The 24,017-nt window shown below is 51.1% G+C and overlaps 1 protein-coding gene across 2 annotated transcripts in view; it reads right to left on the reverse strand.

The window, feature by feature from the left end:
- Window positions 1-5,177: 5,177 nt before the first annotated feature.
- Window positions 5,178-24,017, reverse strand: part of AGRN (agrin) — a 128,557-nt gene continuing 109,717 nt past the window's right edge. For both annotated transcript variants that reach the window (XM_085298957.1, XM_085298958.1), the window contains 13 exons: window positions 23,808-24,000; window positions 22,907-23,122; window positions 22,426-22,655; window positions 21,764-21,898; window positions 21,503-21,599; window positions 20,899-21,063; window positions 20,370-20,481; window positions 17,221-17,337; window positions 16,735-16,924; window positions 15,871-15,958; window positions 10,965-11,189; window positions 10,117-10,220; window positions 5,178-8,403 (listed from right to left, as the gene is read on the reverse strand). In XM_085298957.1, coding sequence (XP_085155083.1) covers window positions 8,246-8,403; window positions 10,117-10,220; window positions 10,965-11,189; window positions 15,871-15,958; window positions 16,735-16,924; window positions 17,221-17,337; window positions 20,370-20,481; window positions 20,899-21,063; window positions 21,503-21,599; window positions 21,764-21,898; window positions 22,426-22,655; window positions 22,907-23,122; window positions 23,808-24,000 — 2,030 coding nt within the window. In that variant the 3' untranslated portion in view covers window positions 5,178-8,245. The remainder of the gene's footprint in view (window positions 8,404-10,116; window positions 10,221-10,964; window positions 11,190-15,870; window positions 15,959-16,734; window positions 16,925-17,220; window positions 17,338-20,369; window positions 20,482-20,898; window positions 21,064-21,502; window positions 21,600-21,763; window positions 21,899-22,425; window positions 22,656-22,906; window positions 23,123-23,807; window positions 24,001-24,017) is intronic.

Raw genomic sequence — 24,017 nt, forward strand, 5'->3', positions numbered from 1 at the left:
CGGGGCCCTTGCTGAGCGGCAGCGGCCGGCCTGCTTCCCAAGCATCGGCTCCCGCGGAAGGCCCGCCTGCCGCGGGAAGGCGATCCCAGCGCTGGCGCCTGCTCCCCAAACACGAAGTAACTGCTGCCAGCCGCTCTCGTGCCGCTGGCAGGCAGCGCTCCCGCCCGGCCCGCTGCGGGTCTCGTCGCTGCCGCCGCTGCCCGCCGGCCGAGCGGCCCGCGTGCGCCGAGGCGCAGAGCCCTGCTGCCGGGGCGCGGCCGGGAAGGAGCCCTAGCGCTCCCGCTCCCCTCTGCCCTCCCTCCGCCGGCACCCTTTAACCAAGAGGTCAGCAGCGCCGTTTGGCTGCTCCCCAGCTCCGTTCTCTCTCATCAGGCATAGCTGCCAAGTGTGGAAGTGAACATGAGGTTTGCTTCTTTTAAACAAAATGCAGCACAAAATGACTGCATGTAAGAACAAACATCTAAATTACCTAATTAGCTGTGGCTGGAGGCTGTTGGTTTGGGCTTGTGTGGCATATACCACAATAATTCAGTCCACCCTGACGGCAGTGCAGACAATTTCCTCCTGGATAATGAGTAAGGAGCGAAGCTGCCGCCATGCCAGGCCCCTTCCAGGCTGGGAGCAGAGACCCATCAGCCCTGCCAGTTCAAACACATGCACCGTGGGCGGGCATGGCGGTGAGCACAAGTAAGCAATATACACTATCTACCCCGTCACAGCCGGTGCGTAAGGTTAGACTGCAGCCTGCCCCGCTCCCCTGCTCCCCAGAGCCATGCCTAGCACGCTATCCACGCTGGGGGTGACGGTACACTCGGTCCTCCAGCCGGGCAGCTCCGCCATACAGTTTCTTGACAGCATGTGAGATTTCACACCCGCAGCAGATTTCAGACAGCAGTACCTAGATACTACTGAAGGCCTAGATTTTGCTGTTGAATTCACAAAGACCTGGCCATACCAACAGTCATGCTGCTTATAGAGCCAAGCAGGTCTCCAGAAAAGACGCTGAGCACCCTGAGTCCGGCARGTCCCAGCCCCATTTGCCATTATCCCTAAATACCCCCAGCTCAGGCGCTGCCGTGGGACCAGGAAGGTAAAGTGTCTCCAGAGTGGGTTCGCTGCTCTCATCCCAACATCTAAGACAGGAAGAGACGTTGACACCAAGATCTTCCATGGGKTAAGCTGGGGTCAAGTGCACTGCATTTTTTATACAAAGAGGCTGTATTTTTGTTTTGCTATATCTGAGATGTAAATTCAGAAGCCTTTGACAGACTCATGTCAAATATATGTTGCTCACATAAAAAAGAGAATTTAACCCAGAGAAATGTCCTGAATCTGGCACCTTTCATGAACTCTGGGTGAGAAAGCAAAGCCAGCTGTCCAAGAGAGAGAAAAAGCCAGGACACAGCCAGTTAGCACCTTCTCCACCCTGCCCCAGCCACTGCCTACACACAGTGGCAAAAATAGTAGTTTTATAACTATAATAAGACTCAGCGAATTCCACGTCTATTTGGGGAATACCCAGAGAGCTGGCAGCAGGAGCTCATTTCTCAGCGAGGAGGATCGGAGAGCTGCATAGCTTTCCTGCATGCCATTGGATTGCTCACGGGACAACAAGACCAGARAAGCCAAACAGCCACCCTGATAACAGTGACCCCGCTGCTCTCCTTCCTTCTTTCCCCCGCTGTCCTGGCTTCTAGTTACCGGCACCTTCTTTCACTGCACTCCGACTTCATTGTGAGAGACCAAGCTATGACTTCTCCATGTGCCTCTCTTGCAGGGCTGGTGGGAAGAAGACTCTTTCTCGGGAGCAATGCATATGGTTGGGGAGGGACCACTGCCCAGCATCCTGGTTAAAAATAGATCAAAAAGAAACCTCTGGAACAGAGCTCCCCCTTTCTTATAAGGCACTTGCTCCCAGCCTGTGGCGGCCTATGGCAGCACTGGCTCTGCTGTGTGCCCAGGCATGAGGGAGCAGTCAGGCTCTTATATACCTGGCATAGCTGGCCCAGAGAGCAGGAGGAAGCGGGTTTTGCACCCTGGTCAGGTGCTGTGGAATCTGGCATTTCTGCCCCAGTCCTGAGGCATTTATTTCCTGCTGCAGGCAGAGGACAACATGTATTTAGCTCTAATCTGTATGTTCTTCTGGGATTTGCTATAAGGGAAGTGCAGAAGCAGCTGCAGAAGCAGCTGGAAATGCCATGTGCAAATAGCCAGGGCAAGGCAGGCAGCATGGCAAGGAGGAACAGTGAGAACACTCCTAGGGAAGTACATTTGTCTTGCAGTTACAGAGCATATGMTTAAACTGAGAAATCCCCAGGAGACAGACCAGAATGGCCCCRGTAGGAACAGGGCTGATCCACCACCAAAACGCAGCCACGACCAGAGGGGGAGAGGAAGCAGGCACACAGGTCAGGAGAAGCAGGAGAAAGCTCCATAGGAGCCTTCCTGTTCTTGCTGATTTCTGGATTAAGAGACTAGATTCTGCAGTGACTGTTTTGGAAGATGCTGGGGAAGCCCATGGAACAAAGATCCAGATGCCTTTAACATTTGCAGTAAGGACAGCTACAAAGGTCCCTTTTCAGTGGTGTCATCCAGAGGAGCCACCAGAGCTACTCAGAGTCATTTAAAATTTATTCCTGTACTGTTCATTGATATAAGCACAGATATACACATGCATTCTTTCATTTGCAGTCTAGAAAGGGACAGCTGAGTACCGCCAGCACATGACCACTTCACACAGATCACCAGTAAATGGTGCTGGGGAAAGCAGAGGAGGGGACTGGGATTCTAGTCTGACAGATAGGAAATCCCCCAGGTGCACTTTGGCCAGACACTAGTCCTATCCCCCAAGTCTGCCTAGGGCCAGGAGGTTATTTGCTGACAAACAGCCGAGACCCTTGTGTTACATCCACCTGGGAGATGGCAGCTCTGGCAGCCCAACCCCTACTGCTGGTGCTCAGCTTTGGGCAGAGGTTTGCACCCGTAGCAACGTCCACCCCTAGCATCACTCAAGCATTCATTCAGGTTATCTCTCTGCAAGCACCGCAGCCCCTTTCTCTCCAGACAATCACGCCTCTCCAGCCAGCGGCACGGAGGCGTACTGCCGAGCGGCGCAGCGGCTCCTTATCCTGCTCTGGCAGGCGGGACAGCGGAGCACGGGAAGTGGAAGTGAATAGCCGGAGGCACCAGCTGAGTCAGCAGCAGAGCAGGGAGCAAAACCCGCGGCTACTGCTCCCAGCCGCGCACGCTGATAGGCAAGGTCAAGCGCCACTGCTGAGAAGTCCAGCTCTGTCAACAGCCATTACCTCAGGCACCAGGGGAGAGAGAATTGGGCCRCAAATCACACACAGCTGGGATTTAATCTGCCACGGTTCTCCAAAGACCAGCTCCCACCAGGCTGCTTAGCGGGAGCACCATCAAGAGAAAGCAGGGCGACTGAAGTCTCTCACTTCACAGCACCTAGCCGAGCACCCAGAAAACAGACATTTGTAAAAGGTATACAGAGGGGCAAAACCCCATGCAGCAGGTCTGTGAGGTGACCTTTCGCACTGATGCCAAGATCATCAAAGCAACCTGCCCACTTTACTCCTCTTCCCTCAGCTCTCCATAAACTTCCCCACCCTCCTGCTGAAGCCTCAGCTCAGTGGTTTAAAAGAAAGCTGCAGTGAACTGCTTTTAAATCCAAACTGAAGGTGCATGGCATGGGAGAGGCTCACAACAGGCTGTCTGGGTTAGCAGTACCCACAGACTGTGGATGCCAGAGCAAGCTGAGGATGCCAAGACCCTCCAACCCCAGCTGCCCTCCTCTCTGTGAAGGTATTGTCCGWTTTCCTTTACTCTGAGAAAGTAAAGCCTGCCTTGGCAGGCAGGCTTGATCTGCACACGCTGCACTCCTGCACTGAGCAGGCTGCTCTCAAAGCAAGAGCTGCCAGAAAGCATAGCCAGGCCATTCCCCTGAGTCATGCTTGATTGCCTGTCCAAGCACGCCCCCAGCATTGCTCTTCTTCTTTCCTTCCTCCTTCCCCTCACATTGGGTTTTTCCAGCCTATAATAAAAATTAAAAAATAAAAAAAAGCAGTTGTCAACTTTTCATTCTGGCCAAGAAAAGGATAGCTCTTCTACCACTTTGCAGCAACCTGGCAAAAAGCCTGTGAAAGAGGTACTGACTTTACAAGTCTTTGCCTGCTGTGGTATAATAAGGACATTGTCAAGAAAACCCTGCACCAGGAGGCTGATCTTGAGCAACACATGGGCCCAGTGGCAAGTTGTGCAACCCCTGAAGCTGCTCGAACACTGGCCTCATTGTTTCCCATTGCGAGTCTTCGGCGTCTCATTGTCCATTGAAAAGCCGGTTCCTACGGAGCTGGTGCAGACGTGCAGACACTACTCAAATGTGCATCAGTACTGGATATCAAAATGACTTGCTTTGCTGAATTAGATGCCTCCCAAATAACAGGACACCCACATTCTTTTCTCACTCCATGCCACTTGAATGAGCTCTTGACTGAAAGAAAAAAAAATCTCCACCTGCCACCTCGCTTTCATGCAGAAAGATGAAGCCACAAGAATTGGAGAATCAGGGCTCTGGCCAGCTGGAAAAGCCCCATTAGGAAGAACCGTTCAAGGCGAGAACCTTAATGCTGGTGTATATCACCTCCCAATTGTGTCTGTCTGTCTGTCCATGGCTCCTCAGCTTGCAGAGGGTAAAACCCATCATAAGCTGATGCCGTCTGAGAAGCAGGCCACACAAGCATCACTTCGGTCTCGCTGGCCTGGTGCGATGTCAACACGGGGCAGGGTGCAAAGCCTGTGCCTCATTTGAATATGCAAGCTAAGAAAAGCTGATAAAAGCACACACAACAAGGAAGGAAAGGCTAATGGATACTTGAATAGGTGAAACAATTCAGAGTGAGATCAGAAGGGCACAGAAGAGGGGAAGTACAGGCACAGAAAAGCCTTCCTTCTACAGCTAGGATTGAAATGACCATCATAAGGAGAACGACTTTAGAAGATACAGCAGGTACCTGCACAAGTCACTCCAGTTCAAAGGGAGATAGAAAGGAAGAAATCAGTTTGACCTCACACAGTGTCTATCCAAGATACATAGACTAGGGAGCTAGTATGAGGCAGGCAGTAGGACAAAGAATGAAAAAAAAAATAGGTCCCTTTAAAACATATTTAATAGTTTTCAAACTTTATTTCATGGTGATTGACAAAAGACACAAGTTAGTAATGGTTATAACATGCTGCTCCTCTACTGTGCATTGCCCTTCAGAATTCATACAGCAGTTTACAATGGTCATTAATTTACCCTATAAATGAAGCCACATGAACATTTTTTTTTAAAAAAAGAGCAAAAAAAAAAAAAAAAAACCCAGAAAAAAACAAACCTCAATATCTTTTTTGTACATATGCGTTATAAATGCTATTAAAAATAAAACCGAAGTTAAGTGCACGGCCCCTAGGGAGCACTGCTGAATCTGACCTTGGTTCAAGTTGCTTGACAAGGACACAATGTCCTGTTTTAAGGCAGTTCCAAGCCCCACCAAAAGAAGACAGAGTTTTTTTTTTGTTTTTTTGTTTTTTGTTTTTTTTTGCAGTGACCTTGGCTTCGTTTCAGTGACACTCTAGAAAATTAGCAGCTTCCTCTGTGCATGCCTCTCTCCCTCCGGAGTTGGCGTCTTCAAACCCCAATCTCAGCTAATGCGGTTGTGTTGTCCACTAGAACCAACGTTTCCAAAACACAAAGCAAGAGCCTCACTCTTCCCTCCTGTCCTACCCCATCCTGCAGTCCTAGTTAGCCCACGGCTACCTCTACCTTGTRATCAGAATACAGCAGTCCATCTGCTTCACAACACAGTCATGGTACTCTCTACTAGGAACCACAATATATATACAGTAGTCACCTAAAATGTGGTATTGGCATACACACACCCATACATACACACACACGCAAATACTGGAGTCTCCAGTTCATTTCATAGCGGCCACAACCCTCCACAAGCTATTTAACCACTGGATTTTTAGGATGACAACTTATCACAGATTTCTGCAGGAGGCAGCTGATAGGGCAGGTCTTGCTTGTTAGTGCAGGAAACAATGGTTGCTTGMGAAGCATGAAGGTTTCTTCAAGCTGGATCAGGAAAAGAAAAATCTAGAGAGGCAGGGAAAAGAAGAAATGCACTGGCAAGGACCATCAACAATCCTTGATCCCAAACCACCACCCTGCTCGAGGGAACAGGCAACTGCAAATTCAAAACAGTCTTGTGAGGCTTCCAACACACCTATTTCAATGTCCTTCATGTGACTTTTATGACTTTACAAATGGAAACCATGAGGCTTTACCCTTTATTTCAAAAAGAGAAGGAAAGAAAAAGAAACCCAGGTGGTTTCAACGAATGTTGTTCCCCTTCATTACATCTGTGTTCAGAGGTCACCCTGAGAAAAGCAATTTGACTTTTCATTGCTCAAAATTCAGTGCTGAGAAACAATTTTTAAGGGAAGAAAATACTAGAAGTAGTATTAAAAAATTTGTGGGAAAACTGCAAAGTGATGGCATCCTGTACATTAAGTAACACTTGATACCTAGCAGGATATTTCAAATTAATTCTGCATGCTCTATAAACCTGGTTTTACTCAAAGCAATGCCAGCTGCCTGCTCAGTGTGGGAAAGGGGCACAGTATGATACACAGCATCAATAAGATCTTCCTAGGAGAAGGAACCTGAATGCAGTGGGTCAYTCCTTTTCATGGCTGCCATTCTTTTCAACTGTTTCATGTTTTTTTTTCCTCCTGCTTAGAGGAGATTCATTTGTTTGCATGTAAATGTGTGCTGGTTAACAGGCACTCGCAAACACACACACCTTCACTCACAAACACACACTGGCTTTGTAGCTGGCAAACTAGTATTTGCTTTCAAGATTTGCATGGAGGAACAAAACAGTTTAAAAACCTCCTCTCAGACACTACTGCCTTTATAGCTGACTCAAGGTCCATTCCTGTTTCCACTGAAGCTATTGCTGGTGCGCTGGCAGTAACTAGAGGATCTTTGATCGTGGCTTGGAAGCCCCTGCATTGCACTGGGCATTGCAAAAGCATGAAGTCAAAAGTAAAACTCCAGTTACCCTTTCCAGCACAGGCTCTAATACCAGGTCTACAGAGATTCACAGGCTGGCCAGCTGCAGCTGTTGTCACGGTAGAGCGAGGGCAGGTCATGCTAGAAGGCCGGAAAACAGACATGGGTCAGGGAAGGACATGTCCAACAGATTTTTGAAAGTGTAAAGGGACACAATCCTGTGCCCTCACAGGCCTGTTTGACTGCAAGTTCTCACTGGTGCATGGGACAGCAACATTTGGTACACAGAAGCTCTTGGGAAGAGCAGCCAGGGCAAGCAGGCGTTTGGGACATGTCTAGACAAAAACAAAGCCTGGAAATACGGTTTCACAGCTGCTTCTGCACATGTCCAAGAGGAGCAGAAGGAGAGCCAATAGAGAAAAGTCCCCCTAGAGCACCTCTCAATACAGCAAACAGTCATAAGACAACGAAGAGCAATGCTTTGCTGCTTGCTCAGAGCAAATCTTGGTCTCTCTTCCAGTGCATGGCATCCCTGATTTTAACAGAGCATAAAGAAGAAAAGCAGCTGAGATCCTTACACACATAAATTATAGCGGGAGGAAGTGAGGAGGAGGGAAATAGGGTGAACACATACATGGCCAGGAGGAGGCTTGGTAGAGCGAGGCCTCAAAGCGATCTGGTAATTCCCACTTCTTTCAGACGGCTACTTCCCTGCTCAGCCAGCACTGAAGAAGGGGCTTTGGGACCAGGCCTGAGACGGGTAAGCAGTGAATCCACAAAGGCCACAGGTCTTGCCAGCGCCATAATCCTTTCTTTTCCCTTGAGGGCGTGAACAACAACCCAAAAACACAAGTAAAGAGGGAAAAAAAAAACAAAACCAAAAAAAGCTTCAAGTATGGATGAGATTTACAGTGCAGATGCAATGGGGAAGTTCTTCTGTCACTTCTTGGAGACTTGGTTCAGGGTTTGTTCTTTGTTGCTCCTGTTTGATTAGAGTCTGACTGACCTGGATATACTGCAACCGAACAAATAACCCAAAAGAAAAGGTGTTTCCTCCCCGCCCTTATCCCTTCCCCCCCAAAATATAAAAAGCAATAAGTTTACAAAAATAGAAAATAATTACAGCAATAGGCAGGAGGGAGGGAAGGAAAAGGAAGGGTCCCTGTGGGTCTATTTGGCTGAGCAGTGTAATATCGTGGGGTTGTTTAAAGCGTCCTCCACCAGATGCAGTTCTTGGCGGTCGACAACGACGTCCCTTATGCAGCCGACAAAGCCAGTGCTGTAGGCCTTGGGCAGCTTGTGAGCCACACTGAGCTTCTCCATTCCCCCTGCAAGAGACAGCGCAGAAATGTCAAGCGGAAGGACAAGGGACACGCAGCTGGCRGCCCAGCGCCTCAGCATGCTGCCCCAGACACCGACACACTCCTACGCACTGCATACGGTGCAGGTGCTGCTGGGGATGGCCCTCCCGAACAACGGGGAAAAAGGCTTTCCTGGCCAACATTTAGCTTTTTTATGAGATAAATGCCAGTTCAAGACAATACCTGTAGCATTCCTGAAGACCTTTAAAGTCTTTTTCATTTTGAAACACTGATCCAACTTAAAAGATTTCATTTCCCCTTAGAGATTTRTTCTAAATTAAAAAAAAAAATTATTCAAGTTACCAAAATGTTAAGTASGGCTCATTTCAGGCCCTAAAATTGTGAAATGTTGATTGAAAACACAACATTTCAATGAGCCAATGGGGAAGCWGAGCAAAAACTTCTAATGGAAAAATTTTGCTTTCCAACTAACTTCTAGATTGATTTTAGAATCAGAAATGGCTTCTGGAACATTGTCATACCAGAGGCAAGGTTACATTTTGAGTATGAAATCTTTGTAAGTCAGGTCAGACCTGAAAACTACAAGCTTAGACTGTGAAGATATGAACAGATGCTTCCAAGAAGTGTGAACAGAATCTGATTCACAGTTTCTTCATTACATATTATCACAATTTCCAAAAAGGACTTTTACTATCCTCTGAGCTCAGATTAGTTAGTACTAGTTATATCTTAAGACAGCAACTTTTACTTAAGCACCATTACACTTGTGGGTTTCTCACTGATTTGAGTAGTTTAGAGTCAAATCTAGCCTCTTATCTGCATTGATGAGAGTCCTGTCATAGGTGGCATGAGATTAGATGCAGTGGGCTAAATAGTCTGTCTGTGGGATCAGAAGATATACATCAGCATTAATGAAACTGGACTTGGCTGCATATATGGGAGGTTCTGACATCTGTGCTTATTCTATGCAAATAACATCATTTAAAATCTGGTTATTTACATATTTCCAAACAGAAGCATCCTTCTGTCGATACAGCCATTTTATCATTGGGAACCTGAGTTCCCAAAGCAAATAATATTTGGGAAGCTCCTGAATTAATGAAGGCTCCCACATGGGAAAGAATCTGGTGGGCAGGAGGACTCCTAGTTTGAAGAGGGAAAGAGTGGTCCAGACCACCGGCAGCAGGGAATCCAGAGCTGTGGGCCAGTTCGCTGCTCTCTGAACAGGACATGGTGAGAGGCAGGACTGCCATTTGATAAGACCAGCCCTTCTTCCCCAGATGTCACCAGCAACCTGCCTTGGTAGGCAGGGAATGAGCAGGGTATTTTTAGGAGCAGATACCAAAGGGGTTGTACGAGAAGAGCGTGGTTCAGCAACAAAGTGACCTTGAGAGTGAACAGCAGGGAGTTTCCTCCCAACTATAGCATCTCCTTGCCAATACCTTCCAACACCTCTACTTCATACACCAAATCTAGACAGAAGCCAGCTATAACCTCCAAATAAGGCATTTTTGACTCTGTTGAAAAGGTATTTTCCTGTAGTTAACAGCATCTTCCACAGAACACAGAAATAGACCAAAACTGAACTTGTCAAAGCCACCTGGGAGGCAAAGATGTCCTATGAAAATAAGTAAGGGAGCATCCAAGTCCCAGCTATGGCTCTGAGCTCTTCATTCAGGGATGCACAGAGGAGATTCACTCTTTCCACAACCAACTTACCCAGCCACAGGGCCCCATCTGTATCTAGCTGTGTTGCACCAAGTGGAGAAAAACCAGTAACTGGTGCTTCATTGCCAACTTGAAGGGATCCATCTCTCTGTACCCTGTCTCAGGAAAGAGGGAAGAAGAAAGACAGACCATTAGCAACCTCAGCTGAAAAGCTCAGAGCTGCCCTCTACTTTATGCTAAATCCAGACACTAGGCACTATCAGCCTTGCTCCATCTGGACGGGAAATAGGAGCAGGGCTCTCCTTGAGCACTACACTCCTGGCCGCCTCCTTGAGGCCATATAGTGTGGAGTGGTCTYCTCTTGGGGAAGTGCGACTCAGTCAGCAGCGAGTGCTCCCCTCTGGCATTCCCCTGGGGACTCATGTAGCTCCACCACTAACCCTCCTAACAGCCACATTTTCCTCCCACTCCCTTCCAACCCATCAGCAGAAATCCTTGGCATGCCAGCCATATGATCTGCTCACCACTCCCATCCCCTCAATAAAAATAAAAGCTACCCAAGCACAGGGACAGCTTAGACCCAACATGAACAGAATGTCAAACCCTCAGCCAGCTAAAATAAAAGGCATGGACCTTTCACATCTCCTTGAGCTTGTGCCTTTGACACTTCCTAGAATTTAGGGTAGGCCTGTCACAACATGCATCCTTCCAATGCAGCATTGCCCACATGCCTTTCCTCTAATATTATCCAAGAGGAGGAATGACCCTTGGGGATCAAAGGGCATGGAGCCAAGGCCATGACTCAGGTTCCCAAGACTTCACCCTGCTTCACAGCTTGCCCAACCCAGAGCTGTCCCAGCTGTCCCAGTTCTGCTCTCCCTTCTTGCAAGCCTCCACACCTGTACGCTTTGATATGAATCCACTGGTTGGTGTTGACTGGGACGGTGGATCGTAGGACAACTGGCTTGGAGCCAAGGTCATAGGTCATTTGTACAAAGCCATCCACTATAGCAAGGGCGATGTAGTCTGATCGCTCCAGCCCCTTCCCGCTCCACAGGATTAGCCCCTGGGTAGCTTCCGTTTTGATGCTTAGTTCGAAGTGGTTTGACTGCAAGGCCTTTTCACTGTAAGAGGAGATGGGAGCAGGGGAGAACACAGACCAGAGTTAAAAACACAGCTATAAAAGCAATAGGCAGCCAATCAGTCCCTCAGGGCAGGCTTGTCTGCTCCCAGCAAAGTAGCTCACCTGATGTAGGATAACCTTATCTAATCTTTGGCATCACACTAAGCATGGGGCACCAGGCCCTATCTGCTGTACTCAAGGAGTTACAGACCTTAGCAATATCCCAGGCCTGCTCAGGAAGCCTGGTGCATGGGTGGGATGCACTGAACTAGACAACAGTATCACAGAAATGCAGTGAGAAGGACCCTCAGCAGGTCTCTAATGCAGGTCCCACCAAGATCAGAACTATTCCCAGCACTAGACAGGGCAACCATCACTCTGTCCAGATGAGCTTGGGAATCCCCAAGGATGGCATCTCCCTGGTGACCTCTGCAGGGGCTGCAGTCCTCCTGGGGATGAATATTTTCCCAATATCCAACTTGAAACTCAGAAGACGCAGCTTAGGGCTACTGCCCTGTACTTTTGCCCTCCTTGGAGCACAAGGTTCAGATCTGCCAAACTCTGCAAGCTCTGACRGCAGTCCTGGTTTTGTCTCCTCACACGTAGGCACTGAAGGAAGACGTGTGTTATGTGGGCTGGTGCATGATGCCAGGCTGGCACCGATTCTGCCAGGGAGGGGGCTTTCCCACAGAACTGCCTTTGATCTGGGAGAGGTCAGCACAGAGGGGCTCTGTTGGCCAGATCCGCAGGCAGCAGCTGAGCCAGGATCGGCACCATTTCACCRTCCTGCTGGCAGGCGTCCGAGGCACAGGCAGAGCGGGGTCTTGGGGCCCGTGGCTTCCCATGCTGCTGCCATGCATCGATCAGCCTCAGAGCCCTCTGCTCTGCTACTGCAGCTGCCTCGCCGACCGGACCACAGCCCAGCGGGAACCCTGTGGCTGGGGAAATGTGGGGTGGCGAGCATCCTCTGTGGTGCTGAGGGGATGGAGACTGTCGTCAGAGGCGGCAAGGCCTTTTCCTCCCAGATGCGCGAGTTTTTTCAAAGGGAGGAAASGAGGACAGACAGGATTTACCCCACTTTGGCAATCCCATCTTTGCTCAGTCCCTCCTGGAGCAGTGAAAAGGCTCMTGGCCATGAGCCATGTGGAGCTGCCATCCACTCTCCTGGGATGCTCTGGAGCACATTACTGACACAAATGCACACATAGATCAGACAACACAGGCAACACAAAACTTTTTATTCCCAAGGGACACCACATTCAAAATGCTGGACAAGGGCTCAATGTGAGGCCTGCTGTACTGTTAAGGTAACTCAGTCTCTCCCCTCACCCATGGCTGTTTGCTGTCTAGGTTTCCCAGGAGGAAGGGACAGAACTGGAACTGTGGCTGTCCCCTAGCTGGAGGGACAGGGCTCCCTTCATGTTTGCTCTCATTATCTACAGAGCTGTATCCCTTAGAAATAAAAAGCCAAAGGTATGGACAAACAGAACACGCACAGAGACAAGAGACACRCTGAGGCAGCAACAGCAGAGCGTGAAAGACAAGAGCAGAAGGCCTGGCACAGACTCACCTGAGCTCCATGAGAGAGTCCATTGGGTCAGGACTTAGATGCAGGAAGAGAGGGGAGCATGCGATAAGCACAGGACAGAGGAGGACATCCTTCCTTCCCACCCCACTCAGAGGCAGGAACAGCCTTGCCCAAGGGAGATGGCTCCTTACCCTATACAAGCTCCAGGCTGAGAAACCTGCCTGGCAGGAGCAGGAAGCCCAGTCTCCCACTGTCCTTGGGGCTGAGTTTCCTCGAGCCAGGAAAACAAGTCTGCAAGGTGTTCTTTAGCCAGGGTTGGCACAATACTGTCAGTCAGAGAGTGAATATAGACCCGTCCTTGCTGCCCCAGGCAGTGATACGGGGACTCTGCAATGCTTTCTSGGTCAGCAGTACAAGTGTTCTTGCTAATATCCTGTGCTACCTGTTGGGATGTGTACCCAGCAAAGAGCCTGGGATGAGACAGAGGGGAACACTGCTGGGAGAAGGGAGCTTTTGGTCCCCAGCCCTGCAAAAGCACTATTTAATGGGCAGATCTGCATGCAGACCTTGGTATCTGTACAGCAGAATGGGCTCCCATCTCGGCAGAGAAGCGAAAGGCCACRCAAGACCTCTCTGAGTCAGCTTGGGGCACTCAGGCAGCAGGGTGTGCGTTGGGGAAGGGGAAACCCAGGACTACAGCTGTCTCGCTGGCACTGCCTGTAAGTGTCAGGGGCTACAGGCCCAGCATTGCAATCAGCTCCAATTATATGTTTATGTGTACGTTAAAAAAAAAATGTATGGGCATGTCACAGCCAGTAGGGTCCAAAAGCAACTGGTGTGTTAGTCCTGCCCAGGGCACACCCCTGRCGTTTGTCTAGGGGCAGGAAGAAAATGCTTTTTATGGGCAATCTGACGGACCCTTCAGCCCCAGCAGGGCTACTGAGGGCTGCTGCCAAATCCCAGCAGAAGGATTTGGGGAGAAAAGTTATGCTCCTTTGCAGGACAGGGCATGCATAGTGAAATGGCACTGGCAGGCTCAGGCTGGGGAGGGGGCTACGAATGGCAACTTCCCTGTTTACAGGGCACTGGGAGAGGCAGGATACAAAGGTAGCAGCTTTCTGCTCACCTGCAGAGATGCACGGCTCATGCCTGTGCAAAGGGACAGCTGGGCACTCTGTGCCACATGGCAGAGTTGTGCAGGCAGTTACAAGCCTCTGGCTGCTGTAGTGTACTCTCTAGTTTGGTTCCTAGGAGGCCCTTTCCAAAAAACCAGAGCAACTCAGAGCATTGGAAACTGTTGTGAACATGCAGCTGCTCAGCTCCGCAGCTCTCTAGCTGTTGACATGCATGCATGCAACGTTCAGCTTCCAGAGTCTCTGTGTGACCCCAGCTTGCAGGAAATGAAGTGAAATGGGGATGTGGCAGGCAGGTATCACTCAAACTCGCTCCCCTCAAGAGGGGAACAYAGTCACACAAACCACTGCTGTTCTCAAACTGTCCACTCCTGCCCCTCAGCCAGACAGACAGATAGCAAATAGACAGATGTCAAGGTCACTCTTGAGGAAGAAGCCCTTCTCCCCACTTGCTTGCCTTAGCCCTCTCTCAGTCCCCTGGTCACACTACAGGTTGTGAAGGGTTGCCTAGGCCATGCATCCCTTATCATACATGGAAATTGGAATTCCTAATTGGAAGGCTTATCTAGGTGCTAAGGCAGCAACACCACATTCACACTGGAACAAATGGGACAGGATCAGCATCCCTTATTTCAATACCTAACGCCTTTTCTGCTGATGGAAGTGAGATGTCATGGGAACTTTCTTCCTCTTCGCTCATCACTTAAAGTAAGGGTAAATTGCAGTGTGCTGCTGGGGCGACGTCTGACTGTAGCAAAGCTAGGCAGCATGGCTTGTGCTGACCTTGTCTGAGCTAGGGCCCCTCTACAACCACCAGAGCTGCAATCAGCAACAGCGTGTCCTCCCTGCACTAAATGGSAATGCTGCCCACGGCAGACCCCTGGGAGCATAACCATACCCCCCTCCCCCTCCACGCTTTTCTGTGTGTGGGCTGGAGGCTGGGGCAGCAATGGGAAGCACGTGGTGAAGGGCTGGTGGCTGCAGGGAAGAGATGGGCAGCATGGAGCACTGTACTTACGCAGGGATCTCATTAGTCAGGTGGCTTGAAAACAAAGAAACAAGGACGTTGAGAAGAGACAGACAGACAAGACAGCTCCACAGAGATGCTCACCTCAGGGGAGAGACACAGGCAGACTGTTAGTGCTGCGTGGAGGGGGGAATCAGAGCACTGAAGAGGGAGATGGACAGCATATCATCTGATACTCTGTCCTAGTGCTGTGGAGCTGGGACTTAGCCACACAGTCTGTAGGAGCAGAATGCTGAGGAGGGATTCTGAGCTGGACYACCTTTGAGTCTCCTGCGGGAGAAGGCTTGGAGGAATATCCAGCACAGAGGCTGAAGAGGATTCTTGGGGCTGTCAGTAGCTGTGCACTAGGCTCCACAGATCTTGAGAGAGAAGCCCCCAGGTGACAAGTATGGCCACAGAGGCCACAGTATCCAAACACTTACTCCCAGCCCAAGGAGCCGGGTCAAGCAGATGCTAGAGAACGCTAACTTGGTCTTTTGGCAGTGATGGCCATTCCCCAATCACAGACCTGACCCTTGTTGCACAAACAGCCAGAGAGACAAAGAAGTTGGTGGACAGGCATGGCATGAATTAAACCGCAGGTAGAGCTACCATTCCCCTCAGCACAGCTCACCCAGCCCCAAACCCATTCCTGAACATGAGGGCAAAGAAAGACACCAGAAGCAGGGCRCAGGCCACATTAACCATCTTGGTGAGGTGCACTGAGTCAGCTTTAGCTCACTCCCAAAATAAATTATGCCAACTCATAAGGCAGCCCACACATTGCAGAATGAGAACGTCCAGACCTGAGGTTGGCCAGGCATGGTCATTGTGGGGAAACCCCTGTGGAGAACAAGGCAGCCGTGGCTGTAAGGACTGCGGGTGACGCCTCGCTGCCCCGGTTCTGCCTGCCCCTCTCCGAACGCCACACTTGGAAACTCTGACATCTATCTCTCACTCCTGCTAACAGCCTAACTCCGTGTTTGACCCTGGTTCAGCTCAGCAGCCAAGTTACCTCTTTGTCACAGCATTGTGGTATTCCATATATGTCCTACCATCAAAAGCAATGGCCTCTGCATCTCCAGCTGCCTTCTCAATGATCACTGGAAGTGGGAAGAAGAAGAGCTGTCAGGCAACACAGAACAGCCTGTCCTTCCTTGGAGACTAGGAAATAAAACCCTTTGCCTCTAGCTTTTGTAAGAGGACAAGGAGTACCCAAATCTGCCACCCCTTAGGACATGTCAGCACGGTACTGCTCAGAGCCAGCCCCTGCAAAGGTTCACTGTCACCTTTGAAGCCAGTGAGCTTGGGCCAGCTCTCTGTTTTGCAGCCAGCTGACCAAGAATTTGCAGCCTTGTTGTTTTCCTGGCAAAAATCAGATGAGGAACCCGGGTTTGGTGAGGGCCCTAGTATTAAACTCAGGRAGGTAACCAAAAAAGAAACCCTGAATGAGTGACAGTTGTGCACTACAGCAGATTCAGGGTGAATCTGCTGCAAAAGCAAACCATGTCTCTCTGCCCCAGGATGCTTAAAATGAGCATAGCAGYATGAAACAGAGTCAGAGAGCACAGAGGAGGAGATGGCTGGGCTGGGTGATCTATCTGTGAGCAGCAGCATTTGCCTTGCTACATGCAGCATAATGCCTGGATTTCTGCGAAACGGCATGGCCCTGACTTCATGGCTGCAGGACAGCGCCAGTCTGGAAATACCGCAGCACGTTCCTCCTGAATCCCTCCCACCAGCCACAACAAGGACAAGACCTCAGGCTTGGCCTGAAAGGTGCTGTCATGTTGCCACCCACTAATCGTTGAAGTAGTTTCATTGCAAGATCTGGTTAGTGGGCGAGGGTCCCGGTCCGGCCCTACCCTGGCAGTCTCACCTTTCTCACAGTGAGCCCCGGAGAAACCCCTCTGGCAGGCACACTCGTAGCTCTCTAGCCGGGGACTGCAAGTACCTCCATTCTGGCAGGGATTTGGTTTCTGGGTGCAGGGATGGGCTCGGAAGGAGGAGACCGCAATGGCACTGCGGATGTTCTCTTCCTTCAGGATAGACACTCCCTTGATGGAGATCTGGCAGGTGCAAGGAAGAGCAAGCATGACAGTTGGCCTTCACCACCTTATCTCTCTGCAGTGCAGACACCAGAGCCCATAGGAGGGAGATAGGATGTAGTACATCCCTACCTACCCTTCCAGCACCCACCGCTGCTGCTCTTCACTGGGCCGTGCCCCACTACGCACAGGGACCCGAGTGCCAGAGGACAGCCCACTCCCAGGCTCCCAGATCCCAGTTCTCCTCCAACAATGCCTATGCAGGTGGCACATCTCCTGGTCAGACACCTGCACCAAGTTGTCCATCAGGGCCTTACCCTCTGCACAGCCCCATCCAAGCTAGTGGAGATAGCTGCAGCTCGAGCCAGCTTACTGAAGTCAGGGGCTCCCCCCACATAAAAAGGCTCCTTCAGGTTCAGGAAGGTGTGAGGCACCTGAGGAGGAGAGAGGAGAAGGTGAGAGGAGACAAGGTAAAAAGTCATTCCTAAAGTGCAGCAAAGATGCAAAGGGCATTTGGCCCAGCTCTGCAGGGACTAAAAGAGGCTGTGACCAGGGAAGTACTTCAGGGAGAGCAGGGACCCATGCACAAGTGCCAGCCAGGTTGGTAGGAAAGAAAACAACACTTATCTCTACACAACCCCACTCTTTGCCTTCCTCGCTCAAGGTGATGGTCTGTATCCCTGGGCAGAGCTGGTATGGGGGACTGCTAGGCCACCTCTGCTAGGGCCCAAGCAAGGGAGGCCTGTAGCTACACAAGCAGCAGAGAAAGCATCCCAGAGGCCAAGACGCAGCCTCTGCCCTAGGTCCCAGAGCAAGGGAGCACACCAGACTAGCTGTGCACCAGGGCAGGTAGGATGTGGGAAGGCAACCTGGTCTCTGCATCCCTCTCAGGGACCAAGTACTCCCTCCCTACTCTTCCTCAGCCTGATCTGCTCCTACCCTCTGCTGGCTACTCCGACCCTTGGCAGCACCTATCACTTCCTTGCAGCCCACCTGTCTCCTCCTTTGTCCCCTGCCAGGGATCTACAGGGAGCCACCACGAAACAGCACTGATGAGATGAGCCACAACTGACCCCTGGGAGCAAATAAGCTCCACATATCCAGCACCAAACCAGGCTGCAAAGGGAGCTGGGAGAAAGGGGTCTCCAAAGAACTTCCTTATGCTGAACTGTAAGATCTTACCTGTCATTGGTAATCCTGTGAATTTAATTTTAGGGAGATGCTATTCTGATGTCTGTAGGAACAAAGGCATCTGGTGTTGTGTGCCCCCTCCCCGCCCTGCCAAACCACCAGCTAAATAAATATTTGCTTTAGTCTTGCTTGTGCTAGTGTTTAAACCCAAACTCATACCAGAAGGATTCAGCTTCAGTCACCTGGGTGCTACAGTTGCCCTACAGCAAATGGCTAAAGAAGGTTCTCCTGTAGCTCATATGGCTGTGATTTTGGAAGAGGAAGAACCCATCCTTGCAAAGATCCCCTCTTTGATGTCCTCCTGCAGCCCCAGCTACGCAGCACAGAAAGTTACAGGTGAATCTTCAGCCACACAATTCACTGGGCACACAACAGGAGTGATGTCCCTTCCCGTGTACCTGGGCTGGACCCAGAGGCACAGCAGCAAGGTAAAGATGCAATTATATGAATCACTAACTAATGCTTTGTGGAGTTAACACAAGAAACATGACCAGATTAATTGAAATGCTTCTGGAACAATATGTAATAATCAGCTAAAAAGTAATGAAGGAACAGGAAATAAGCATCTCTAATCTATAGAGATCCTAGAGCTGCTTGGTCAGATGAGAAGGGGAATAGGTGAAACACGGAGATCTGAATGGAAAACAGACAAAAAAGAACAATATGCCAATGGCAGATGAGATGGAGGTGCAATGGGTCATACTTATCTTTACCTTGCGGGATTTCTGGGATCCAGACAGCAGAAGAGGGAAAAATACAAATGAAAATCAGAGAGAGAGAGAGAGAGAGAGAGAGAGAGAGAGAGGAGATCAGTGGGTAATACTGTAACATGCAGAGCTGCAAGAACATGGGCTGCAATAAGTGCCCAGTAGCCAGTGAGGGAGAGCAGGAGATGCAGAAGGCAACAGAAGGGGACACTGCCACCCTGCTAGCCAGGAGTAACCTTAATTTGGAAAGAAGTTTGAAAAGAGGAAAGTGAGGGGAAGGCAGAAAGCCCGTCTTTTGCAGGCATGCCATATGGTCTGGATATGAAAGGTCCAGGGCTTGATCCAGACATTATCAATCCAGCTGCCTGGCTGCAGGGGCTGGTAGGGAAAGAGAGGAGCAAAACTCCAACTGAAGCTTTGAATGGGCTGCCTTAAGTGAGAAGCCACACTGTGCATGGGCACTGAGCAGCCAGGTGTCATGACCACCAGGGTCACAGAGGGGCCTCCTGATGCAGCCCACCTCACTGTGACTTTGCCACTGCGCCAGCATTCATCAGGAGAAGAGAAGGCACCACATGGATGTGCCTGTCACCATGGCACCAAAGGAAGATTATAGCCTTCATACTCAGGCTGTGGCAAAAGGAGGCATAAGGTCAATAGCACAGTCACACTGAGTAGAAGAGGAGCATCAGTGTCACTTCCTGCTCCTACGTTTCTAGGTGGATTTTAGGTTTGAATTCAACAGCAAATGGGTTTTTCTCTGCATTCTCAGCTTCTCTGCTGGAAAGGTGGATGGAAGGAAGGCCAGTGGCCCTGCCATGAAACCCCAGGGAATCATCTGTGTCTGTGCAGAAACAGAAGTGCGGAGGTGAGAGGGCACAGACAGAAGCCAGAGGGGTAAGTTGCTAGTTTGGACACAGAGCAAAGAAGGCACTAATGTATTCAGCAGCAATGGTGCAAATGGGTTTTTGCTACTCAGTGACTTCTTCCTGGCCTAGCTCTTTACCTCGGGAAAGGCTTCTGAGACCCACATCAAGGGCACTGTCTGAAAACAACATAGGCCCAACAGAGTGGCAACAAGGGCAGCAACTTCCCTCGACTACGAGGGGTGCCCTGTTTACCGCCCCAGTACAGGGACAGTCAAGGACCAGCAGAAGGGAGGGAGGGGGGGTGTTCCCATGTGCAAGCATGCAAGGGGGGGCCTCAACCAAACACAACCCTGAAACTGAGGCCCAAGAAATCAAGGGACCTGTCTTTTGCACAGAAGCTGCAACTTTGTGTGTGCTGGAAGGACAAGTGGCAAGGAGGAGTTGGAGAAAGGTGCATTACTGCTGTCCTACAGCACCAGGGCCAGGGCCCAGAGCAGCTTAAGAGAAGCAGCCTGGCTCTGTCCTGCAGCATCCTTTTCTCCTTAGGTCTTGCCCACTCCTCCTCCACCCTCAAAGCCTTACACCACAAGGAATAAAAACCTATAGGACTGGGAACTGCTCAGTTTATTTCACACATGACAGGAGCGGAGTCTGAAACCTGCAGAGCTCTGATTGGCTCTTCCTGGCCTACCAACTTACCGGTGACTCTCCCATCACCCTCTCACTGTTGTTGATCCTCATTACCCCTTTGCGCCCATTCCTCTCCAGCAAAACACTTATCCAAGTGTTGAGGGGAACTGGCTCTTTGCTCCTGGTGGTGAGAAGGGAGGAGAAGACACATTTGAAAGTTCTGCCATGACCACCTGCAAACACAATGCCAGAAACCTCTCTTGACCAGCTCAGAATCTGTCCAAACCCCTGCAGCTTGACCAACTTGGGTTGCGCCAGCTCACAGCTTCACAGAGAAAGCGCAGCATTAGCCTGCAAAACACAGAGCCTGGGGAACAGGCTCAGCTTGGCTCTGCTCCATGGAGGGCCAACAGGCCAAGAGCCACAGCTGCTAGCAGCAAAGGCAAGTGTGAAACCTACTCTCCTCCTTACACTTTTCTGGAGAGGGAGCACAAAGCCAGCGCTGGATTCTGAATGCAATCACTGCCTCTTTCCTGCCTCTGTCACCACTATCCCAGCTACTCAGCACTGCTTCCCAGCCCCCCAAGCTCACCCCTACCTGAGCACAGCTGCCCCTTTGCCCAAGTCGTATCTGTACTCCAGGTAGCCATCATGTAAGGCCAGGGAGACAAAGTCCCCTTTGCCGTCCGTCTTCTGCCCATTGTAGAAGATCATGCCGCTGGGGTTCTTGGCCAGGAACACAACTTCCATGGACATTTTGTCCCTGAGGAAAGATGAGTTACTGATATGCTCCAAACCAGCTGCCCATGTGCTCTCTTCCTCCACCCCTGCATGAAGGGCCCCCCAGAAGACCTCTGCCTACCAGAGACTATAGACACAGCAGAAAGATGTCACCCTTGTAATTCAGTGGGAAGAACTGTCAGGCAAGAGGTATATCTGCTATGTTCAGGATGTCTCTCTATAGCACTTATTTATCCAGCACATCACTACATAAAGCACCTTGGACATATCACTGCCCTAAGCTGGTGGTGGGGTTTCTGGGAATCCTCATCTCTCTGGACAAAGCTTCCAGCAGACTAAAGGGGAGATTGCTACATAAAGGCAGCGTATTACAGCCTAGACTCAAAGGACAAGGTCTCTCACCCTCATCAGCCATGCAGGGAATGCTCATGCCTGCACCTCTCCCGCTCCCTGGCACTTACTGCAGGTCAGGCACAAAGGTCTGCAGCCCATTCAGCTCCACGTAGGAGAAGCCGTTGAACTCTGGGAGGAAGGGGATGCTGTGGTCCTGCTCTGTCACTGGGCATAAATGGGGGAAATGGTGAAGAGGAGGCAGAGCACCTTCAGCCAGCGCCCAAGCCCACAGCCTGCAAGGTCTCCTGGCCATGCAGAGCTGGGGAAATCAGCACCGTCAGTTCCATCTCCTTCCCTGCCCAACCCTCCTCTCCCAGCTCCAGTCCCACCTTGCTCACAGAAGTCTCCTTCCCGCCCCATGGGACAGGCACACAAGGCACCTCCCTCTGGCAGCACCAAACAGGTGGCAGAGACRTGGCAGGGTGTAGGGTCGCAGGGATTCCTCTCATCAGCACATGTTGGGCCTGCAGCAGCAAAGACAGTGCATCAGGTTAGCATCTTAAACATCTATCAGGCACGAGTTGACCAGAGACAACTCTGTCCTGGGGCATGCACAGGATGGGATGCCTTTGGACGGCCCTGCCAGCCGCCTTCTCCTGTCCCAGGTTTGGTTCGGGTGCCCCATGAAGTACCCCCTGAATAGACCCCTCAAAGAGCAGATGACATCCTTGCCAGATTGTGCTTTGTGCTTCCCTAAAAAACTTTTTTTTTTTTTTTTTTTTTTTTCGTGAGAACAGGCAGATAACAGCCCTGGCTCCTGGTCCCTGTCTTATCCTTGTAGGAATATAGCTTATGGCCTAAATTTATTGTCTGTCTTCACTGGCTGTGGCTTCTTTCTACACATCTCCCTCTAAACCAYTGTTGACACCCCCACACCACATCCTCCCTCACTACAGCTCACAATGGGAGCCAAAGGCTCTGGGATCCCTTGGGGCTGGCCAGTGGGACCAGGTCCCCCAGCAATGCTCCGCCTGCAGCCCCCTCCCCGTACCGGTGTAGGTGTAGAGACACTCGCAGTGGAACATCTCTGCCTCCTTGACATGACAGATGCCACCATGGTGGCAGGGGTTGGGGTGACAGGGGTCGTTGCCACACTCGCCCACCCCGCTGCCATACAGCACATCACTGCCTTTCTCCCGCAGGTCGTACATCTGGTTGTTCACGTCCAGGAGGCGGATGCAGCCCTTCAGGCCGGTCGTAGCTGCGGTACGATCTGCCACCCTGAGGGGACAAAGGACAAGGTGGGTGGAAGAACACCTGCGGGCAAAAGGCAGAGGCCTTCCGACCGTCCGGGTCAGGCCGTGCTCCCCAGCAGGGAGTCACAGGCACGCCAGGCCCAGAGAGGCCYCCGTTCCCCACCAGCCCTTGCAGCCACCACTGGCAGCCCGCTGAGCAGGCGGAGGGCTGCAACCCACCGCCGGCGCTCTGTCCGCAGCGGCACCCGGGGCGGCGGTCCGGCGCCCGCTACTCACACAGCCGTTTGGTCTTCTGGCACACCTCCGATGAACAGGTCTGTGTCGAGGTTGAGCCCATCGGTGCCCGTCGGGCTCTCCCCATTGACATGGGGCTCCCCGTCGACAGACAACATGCCACTGCGGCGGTTCCGGTTCACCACTAACTGGTGCCACTTGCCAGGCTCGACGCGAACCCTGCTGGTGATGACGCCTGTGCCGGAGCCGGTGTTAAACCTGGAGCAGAGGATGGGTGGCCCGTGTCAGTGCCGCCATGCGGTAAGGCCACCTGCACCCCAGCACGAGGGCTGCTGCATCCCGGTGGGAAGCCAGGAGCGCGCAGGAGCCACCCTACCCTGCCTCTGGAGCAGGCTGCCCCCACAGTGCACAGCCTTCCCTTCCGGGGGGGACAGGACTGGTTTCCTAAGAGCCTGCAGTCTTGCAGTGTCCAGAGGTCATCCCTCCACCTCACCTCATTTTGAATCTGTGCCTTCTGGCTTTTGAAACTGAAACAATCATTTCAGCTCAGATCTCTGGGGCTTTTCTTGCTTTTTTTTCCCCTTGCATTTCTTTTCCCAGTGCAAATACAGGATCAGAAAGACCACCTCTCACTCGCTCAGAAAAATCAACCTCCCATAATTAAGTTTCTGAAAATTCAAGCTGAAATGAGTGAATCAATTTTGTTGAAAAGGAAGTGCCTGTGGAAGTGCCACAGGAAACAAATTCGGCATTCCTATTACTTTGGAAAAACAGCTCCTATTCTTGTCCCTTTGATCCTGTTGTTTCTTACCCTTCTACGGATTCTGCACCCATCATCCCCCCTCCCCACTCCTCAGTGTTTTAAGCCCTGGAGGGACCCTTCTGGCAAGACAGCTAGGCTGCTCCACCCCTTCTGCACCGTGCTGAGGGCAAGGGCACCCACCTGAGCTCCACAAAGCCACCGACCAGCGCCAGGGAGATGAAGTCTTTGCCACGGTTCTGCCCGTTGTAGAGCAGCAGCCCACTTTGCTCTGCAGCCCTGAACTCCATGGCAATGCGCACAGTGTGGTACGCCTTCATCATCTTGAAGGCTAGGTAGGACTTGCCACCGAAGCTGGGGATGAAGTACCTGATAGCTGAGAGAGCCAGAGGT

Source organism: Rhea americana, unplaced genomic scaffold (assembly GCF_003343005.1).
Source record: "Rhea americana isolate MKP2758 unplaced genomic scaffold, rheAme1 scaffold_143, whole genome shotgun sequence".
Lineage (NCBI taxonomy): Eukaryota > Metazoa > Chordata > Aves > Rheiformes > Rheidae > Rhea > Rhea americana.